Below are 8635 nucleotides of genomic sequence, written 5' to 3'. Positions count from 1 at the left end.
GGCTTTTGTAAACTGAGACTCAAGTTTTTAGGAAGACCGCTGGTGTTAAGCATCTATACAGCAAGATAGCACGTCGTGTGTTCTCGAGAACTAGTTTTCCCTCTATAGAAACTTTTGGGTTATCTTAGCCTAAGTGGCTTTAGAAATAGTGCTGTGTCATCAAGAATTCATGAAGAACAGTGAAGAGTGTAATAATTCAATTCAAACAAAAATTTGCTGTGATAGCCCCATAGTTTACCATTTTCTTGGCAGGATTTCACAAGTATCTTATTAAATTAGGTAGAGATGTGTGTTATGAATTGAATTATAGCCTCATAAAATGTATCTGTTGAAGCCCTAATACCTACAGTTACTATATTTGGAAACAAGACTATAAAGATTTGAGAAAGGTTACAGGAAGTCAGACAGGTGGTCCGTAACCCAAGGAGACTTCCATGCTTCATAGAAGAACCAGTGTCCTCTGGGGTGTGAATACACAGAGGGAAGAGAATGTGAGAAACGCAGTGATTAGTCAGGTACCAACAAGCCAAGGAGGAAGCCCTTACAGGGCTTTCGTTTCTGCTTGCCTTTACCTGGACTGGGGACTTCCACTTACAAAACCGTGAGGGAGTAAGATTTTGTCATGTAAAATCCCAGGTCATGCAGACTTTTAAGAGGCCCACACCCATGTCCTTGAGTCTGTCTTACTCTCTTTCTGAGAAGCTTTCTTTATAGTCACTCCTAAGCTTAATATCTAAAATAAACTCTGTTCTGGTTTAAAACAATATGATCCCCAGTCAATGGCACGTTGCTGTGGAGACACGACTGAGCAGGTACGTGTAGGTCTCAGATATTATCTGAGAAGTTACTTGCAAGAGGGAATTTGTTATACTGTCTAAAAGGACATTATTTCCAAGAGTGCCTTTTGGTTTTATATTTATAGAAAAATCGACGGTTTGTGTTTATGTAGGAGAATATGGATTAGGTCCGTTTCATACGTGTACATTCCAAATTTATGCAAAGCCACTCATTAATATTCATGCTAATTTTTTCTCAGAATCATCAGATGTATTTGAGGAAAGACAAAGTCAGCAGATGATTTAGAAGCCAAATTTTCAAAAGAATGTTTGTATAATGGGGGGGGGACAAATCCCATCAAATATGAATTTTAAAAGCCTGACAAACAGCAAACAGTAGCCATAAATCTTTATATTAGTGCAGTCCTTAGACTAAGCAAGAAAATGTCAATGCATAGACTTGAAGGGACTTCTTAAAAAATTTCAGTTGAGCTGATTCTGCAGATAGAGTCTACACTATATGGAAGGAAAGCTGAAAATTTTCATTGAATTTTTATAGGCATAATCTGTGATAGTTTAATGAAGGTAGTTATTAACACATCCTCAATAACAATGTTTTTAAACTATAGATCAGTAGGAAAAATTGTTTCCTCTTAATATAGGTTTGATTTATGTTTTAAACATCATTCTTTGATGTGGGAAAACATAGGTAAGGCATCCGGCCCTCCAAAAATTGTGTGAATATGTATCTGTGGTGTCTGTGGAAAAAATGGGGTGGGTGCTGGGTGTCTTCTTCAATCTCAATCCACTTTCTTTCAAAAAAAAAATTGAAGGGTTGTTTTATTCCTTTAGTCTTTGAAATGTAAAACCATACTTTTTTGTCTACCTTGTTTCTGAGATAGTGTCTGCCACTGATCTGGTTAGGCTGACTGGCTCATAGATTTTAGCCGTCCACCTGTGTCTTCCTCTGTACTCCTGAGCGTTTTAGACACACATTGTTACACATGGCCTCACCCCCCCTTCTCCTTTTTTGATGAGGACAGGGGGAAGAGAGGGGTTTAGTCTTGACATAGACTTCCAGATCACAGTTTGCCATTAAGGGAAGTTAGACAGTAATTCAAGCAAAATCTTAAAGCAGAAATCGTGGGGGAAATGCAGTTAGATGGCTTGCTAGGCGGTTAATGCTCAACCAGATTCTTAGCACTTACTGTCTGTTTCTCTCTGTCTTTGTCTCTGTCTCTCTTTTATATTTTTTCTTTCTTAACAGTTTTATAAAGTCAGAGGCAGTTTTTTCTTCTTTCTTAAGAAATTGAAACATGGGCTGGGGATTTAGCTCAGGGGTAGAGTGCTTGCCTAGCAAACACAAGGCCCTGGGTTCGGTCCCCAGCTCCGAAAAATAGAAAAAAAAAATAGAAAAAAAAGAAAAAAAGAAATTGAAACATAATTTTTATCCTAAGGAATGAGAATAGCTTCTCTTTCTTTTTTCTTTTTCTTTTTTCTTTTTTGGAGCTGGGGACCGAACCCAGGGCCTTGAGATTGCTAGGCAAGCGCTCTACCACTGAGCTAAATCCCCAACCCCAGCTTCTCTTTCTTGTGTTTGCCTTGATTTGTGTTTCTAAAACTGTTGTTTTTAATTTCTTGATATGACCGAAATTACATCATTTCTCCCTTCCATTTCCTCCCTCCAAACTTCCCAATACCCCTCCTTGCTCTGTTTAATATTCCTGGCCTTGCTTTGCTGTTGCTAATTATTGCTACACACACACTTGTGTATGCACATGTGAATGGATGTATTTATTCCTAAATAGAGTAATACAAGCATAGGTTGTATCATGTTACAGTTTCCAGGACTGACTGACTACTCGGTGTGCGGTTCCTTGGAGAGGACTATTTTCTCCAATGTCAGCACTCCTTAGCGCTCTGTAGCTCAGCAAGTAGGGCTGAGGTCTCGTGAGCTTTTCCATTTTCGCGTCAGCATGCTTACTGGGGTTGTTTCTGATTGGCTTATGTTCTGGAAGCATTGTTGATGAGCGTTCATGGGGGGTGTTGCCTCCAGCGTTCCTTGGCTTTTGACATGCGTCCTAGACAATCTGGATACCAGGCCTCATGTTTACCTGCCAAATAGTTTATCTACAGAGATCTGCCTGCCTCTGCTTCCATGAGCACTGGGATTAAAGGTGTGAGCAACCACTTCTGCCAGCCTCTTAAATATTTTTCAAATATTATGGTAATATATAGAGACAGAGGGAAAAAAAGAGCCGGATTCACAGGAGTTTGCATCTCAGTTGACAAAATTTTATTTCATCAGAAACTATAGAGAAGGTATAAGAGTGGCGATGAACACCAGCGGTGCAGACTCTCTCCCACTTTAAGATACAGGAAAACCGTAGCCCATGCGCCATTTGAGAAGAAAACACGGTCACCATGTTTCATCTCAGCATTTCATTAAGATCCAAACTAGTCTCAAGTGAATGGTGGAAAAGAGTTATGGAGTGCGATACAAGAAATAATGTGCTGTGAAGGGTGAGATTATGAAACGTGGTCTTTACAAACTCATCAAAAGGTTAGCGATGATCCCGAGGTCTTCTCCGAGAACATTCTCCCAGAGTGCCCGAGCGGGAACTGCAAGTGGCCAAAGACTTTTCAGTCAGCCTCACTGTCGCTGTAGCACCTGTCCCGTTTAATCTGCTCTTCCACAGTCAGATGTTGAGCCTGGCACTGCATGCTGGGAAACACAGGCTTAGCCGCACTCTCTTGGCTCTGAGCATCAAAACACATTTTTCCACCACGCCGAGCCGCTCCTGCGGTTTCACCATGCCAGCATTTGACATTTTTTCCGAGTTCTCTTAAATACAAGCATGACATATTTTTAAGTTGATCAACAGAATCTATTAAATCACACCCAAGGATGTTATGTTTCTTGGAAAAAGAAGTGATTTTCACAGTGTTAGAGAAGAAAAGGTGTACATTCTTGTTATTTTTATGGTTTCCTTTAATGTGTAAGGGGTTTACTTCGTTAGAGGCTGCAAGGCTTTCCCCTTTAACTGATAAGCCCTGCTGGAAGCCTGGCTCCAATGCCAGCTGCATGGGACTGCCTGCAGTCCCTCTGTCAGCCGTGCCCTCCAGAGCCAAGGCTAGGTCATTCTTGGAGGACGACTTTTGAGACTCAAATATACCCAGTAACTCTGAGATTCTAGAGGCGTTGTTAAACTTTTTAGTTTGGTATTCATTTGTGCAATAGTTTGCTTCACTGGCTGTCTGTAATAGATGAGGACATTCCGAAATAGATGTCTGCTGCCTGCCATTATTCAAGGATGAGACAGCTACAGAATTGTTATTGTTATTGTTATTGAAGTTCTCCCTATGATTTTCTGGCCCCACCTCATCGTCATCATCGGTGTTTGTAACTTGTAAAATGTCTGCACTGTCAGGTTCATTAGCACGGGCATTCTTTTCCTTTCCATCACTCTGAGCATGCGCATTATGGTCGTTAAGCTCCATCCCACTTTTTCTCTTACTCAAGCCCTCCGCATCTTTCAGTGTTTCCTGCGCCTTTCCCTTCGCTTCTTTCTCATCGTTTCTTTCTTCGTACCCTTTTATTTCTTTGATGCCTGTAATGTCCTCTTTCTGACAAATGCGTTGGCAGGGTTGCAAGTCAGGGAGGCGATCTTGTTCTTGCCCCTGACTCTCCAACATTTTCATGTGTTCGGTCAGTGACTCCCTTTTAAATTCTGAGGGAACAGGGATGGTCAACTCAGGTGGCCATTTAGCTTTATTCACTTTGAGTTCTTCCTCAGGGGGAGAGTTTTTCTTAGGCATCTCCTGACAGGGAGGCCAAACAATTTTTAATTTCCCTCTCTCCCCCCATTTTCTCAAATCATTGTCTTGCCGCTTGCTGTTACAAGCGTCTGCATGTACAGCAAGATCCCCAAGCAAGAGGATATCTGCTGTAGGGTTTTCCCGAGCATCGGGCTCTCCGCTGGGAATAGAATCAACTAAGCTGCTTTGGTTTTTGCAATTCCACCGGTCTTTATGTTGCTTGTGTCCAAAACCTTCATCATAATTTCCTTTAGACTTGAAAAGTTGTTTAAAGTGAGGCTTGCAGTATATTTGTCCGTGAAGTGATGCATAATTTCCCAAACTGCCAAAAGAAAAGAAACGTTATTCAGTGTTTTGTATATTTATTGTAAATTCACAGAGAATTGCAGAAGTATTGTAGTAATGAGTCAGCGATTCAGTAAAACCCATGTGCGACCCAAAGGAATGGTCCGGCTAATTGAAATTCCTGTTAGATGAGTTGTTATTAGTACGTGCTGTGATGTATGACTTTCAGTACTGAGAATCTCAACCCGTATATCACCAGGGCTGTAATCGGTGTTGTCAGAGTCTGTGCATGCCATTAGACTGATGGGCCCAAACCTGTGTAACACTATGACCTCTGGGCCTAGAGTCCAGACCCAGAATGACCTGTGCCAAGGACTGTTCTGCTAACACTACCAAACATTTAATAAAATATAAAGACAGAAAAGAACTCTTTGTGAACCTTTAATACCAATACTTGGGGGACAGAGGCGGGTGCATCTCTGTGAGTTTGAGGGCAGTTTGGTCTACATAGTGTGCTCTAGGATAGTCAGAGATACACAGTGAGATTTTTAACTCCAACCAAACAAAACCACCACCACCATCGCCACCACCACAATCAACAACAACAACAGCAACAACAAAGAGTTTGTATCTTTGAAAAGAGAATGTGTCATATAGATGAGAAAATTGGGTTAGCAGACTGTTCCAATACTTTATACCAGAAGGAAATGAAATAAATCATTTGAGGCATTTGATATAGTCAGTGAAAATAAATATTACTCGAAGATTTTAAGATATCAATGTGAGCAAAAATGCCTTTTTACCACAGAGGGCACAGGCTGAATGTTACCAGCATAATAGAATTTAAGGAATACTGCCTCTACCAAATCACTTTCTGATGAGTGCCATAGCAAATACGCCTGAATAACTAGAATGCCTAGAGTAGCACCAGTGTTAGACTTGGCACTCATAAATATCACGACACTTGGAGCATGAAATGAAAGGTTAAGAGGGCAGAGAGGGAACTGTGTGTAGTCAGCGTCTAAATGACCTGGCATGGACCATCGGTAACTTTTTCTTTTTTAAAAAATAGAGAGTAGGTGAATGAAATCACATGTAAACTTTATAAAAATCTGGTCAATAGATTGGCATTATTAGTACATTTTAATTGCTCAATGACTTTAAACTTTAATATATATATATATATATATTAGTTGTATGCATGTTCACTAGGTGAGTGCCTGGTATAGGAGGAGGCCAGAAGAGGGAGTCAGGCCCACTGGAACCGGTATCCAGAACAGGTATGAGCAGCCATGTGATTGCTGGCCTCATGTCCTTTAGGCTGGCCATGAACTGTGGGATAACTTGAACCTAAGGGCCAGGATTACAGGCGTGTACTAATGACATTCTTAATGATGCAGGACTCTGTTATAAACCCAGGGCCTTGTGCATGTTACATAAATACTCTACCATCTTAACGGCATTCCAAGCTCCAATCCACGGCTAAGTGAATGAATATAAGGCACTCTAATTCTAAGTCGGTTATGATGCTTTAATAGTACTTGGCATTGAGTCGAGGGCCATCCATGTGCTAGACATGTGCTCTGATACTGAGGCATACATCAGTCCCACTTTTCACATGTTATTGTCAGGTAGGGTGTCATTCGGGTTTCCCCAAAGCGGTCTTGGGCGGCTTAGAACAAGAACAAGGCTTAGTTTGTTGTGAATGGTAAATCCTGTTTAAATCTTTAAATGTCTTCTACATTTCTTCTTTCCTCACGGTCTATTTGTTAAGGGCACAGAGCATTTGGTCTGGCCCCATCTTCTTTATGTTTGAGGAATGAAGGAAAGGACACACACACACACACACACACACACACACACACATCTCGTATAATATATGTAAACCTCTATTAGTTCTTCCCACTAAAAAGGCATAGAAACAAACCTGAAAGAGTAGAATGGGCATCAAGAGCGTTAACATAAAGTCACACAAGTCATTAGAGCAGAGGCTTCCAACTTTCCTAATGCAGCGACCCTTTAACTCAGTTCTTCATGTCATGGTGACTCCAGCCATGAAATTATTCTCCTTGCCACTTCATAACTAATGTAAATATCTGTTTTCTCGTGGTCTTAGGCTACCCTTGTGAAAGGGTCCTTTGACACCCAAGGGGGTCGAGACCAATATGTTGAGTCAAAGATGCCTTACAGAAATTATGGAATCAGCCCTTGCACAGGAAATGTAAAGCTAGGCTGCAACTGTCAGATAAAGAGGAAGTCCCTAAAGTCTATTACAGTCATGACAAAAGCACTCTGCAGATAACTGCAAGGAAGAGATTTCTCTGTCCAGGGGAAGAAGAGGTGAGGACCTGTCAATGTACTTGACTGAAGGCAATCGACCACTGCCAACCACACACACAGGTTTATTAAGTTTGTGAAGACCACCCTTTTCCTTCCCTAAAAAGTAGTCACTTGGCCAAGTAGAGTGTACACCTGTAGGTCTAACGCAGAATCTAGTTCTGTCAGTTTGGAAGTTCGCAGAGCAAGAAGCCTGAACTGCTTGGTGAGTGTGCAATCAGCCACTTCAGACTGGACCACTCCACAGGCCAAATGTTCTGTGCTCTAAACATGTTGTGAGGCAAGAAGGGAATGCAGTGGGAGATAAAAATAATTATGATATACAACAAAATAAAAAAAATAAAATACAGTACTAGAAAATACACAGAGCAGGAACGATTAAGTGAAAAGACATATTCACATGAGTCACTTTTAGTCATGGGAATGAGTGCATCTCGTGTTTAAAAGCAGAATACACAAGAGTCTTCCCGAATTCAGCTCGAAGAATTCTATTTCTTTACCTAGTTTACAAAGTGGTCATGATGTAATGATTCATGATACCTTGCTTTTGGCTTGTTTGACTTTCTTTGTATTTTTGATTGATTGCTTAAAAAATATTAGTCTTTGATTATGTAATTTTGAGTCTTTGTTGAATGTCGGCCTTGACTAGGTGTTGGAAAGCAAAGAGAATTATATTACGTTGTGTTCACAGCAGGGAAAAGTGCAAGAAATGCTTTGAGGAATACTTGGGAAGGATATCTGACCTGTCCATGAGAGACACATGACTCTTCATGGATGGGATAGCTTTAGCTAAGGTCTGAAGAATGAATAAACATTACCCTGATAGAGATCTGGCAGGTGGATATGAAAAACCCTTAGAAGGAGTAGGGATAGCACATGGTACTTGCTAGAATCAAGGAGAAAAATTGCCATGAATTGGAGCTGGAAGGAAATAATTCTGCATGGAAAGTAACATATAACTGGGAAGGATTAGGGATGCTTGAACTGGTAAGGAACAAGGGCTTCATTTGAACTGCATGTTAGATATTTTTTTTAATGGACAGGAGAAGCTAGTTTATGTTTTAAACAGAGAAGTGACTTCAGATTTGTTCATTAGAAAGATCCTTTCACTATATTATAGAACACAGTCTTAGGACAGATTTTTGATGGTGGTGCTGGTAAGAGATATGAACACGGGGAGGCCAAATCTCTGCTATGCTGGCTGTGGTATTCACCCAAGTGAGAGACAATAGCGACTGGGATGATAGTTGGGTTATGGGGATGACCAAATGTGCACAGCTTAGGAGGGAAGTGTATGAGTCCTAAAATAAAAAGTGGGGGATGGCTTGGGTACAAGGGGTGAAGGAGAATGGTAAGTGAATGGTAACTTCATGAGTAGGTCACAGTTAAAGTTCATGGCATTGACAGAGATTAAACTC

At 40.8% G+C, this 8635-nt stretch overlaps 1 protein-coding gene across 2 annotated transcripts in view; it reads right to left on the bottom strand.

The window, feature by feature from the left end:
• Positions 1-3049: 3049 nt before the first annotated feature.
• The window catches only part of LOC116900187 (xin actin-binding repeat-containing protein 2), an 81300-nt gene continuing 75714 nt past the window's right edge, over positions 3050-8635 (bottom strand). For both annotated transcript variants that reach the window (XM_032901946.1, XM_032901947.1), the window contains one exon: positions 3050-4917. Coding sequence is in view for 1 of the 2 variants with exons in the window: in XM_032901947.1 (XP_032757838.1) it covers positions 3420-4917 (1498 nt within the window). In the remaining variant the exon portion in view is untranslated. The remainder of the gene's footprint in view (positions 4918-8635) is intronic.

Source organism: Rattus rattus, chromosome 5 (assembly GCF_011064425.1).
Source record: "Rattus rattus isolate New Zealand chromosome 5, Rrattus_CSIRO_v1, whole genome shotgun sequence".
Lineage (NCBI taxonomy): Eukaryota > Metazoa > Chordata > Mammalia > Rodentia > Muridae > Rattus > Rattus rattus.
This window is presented reverse-complemented; position numbering and strand designations above follow the sequence as displayed.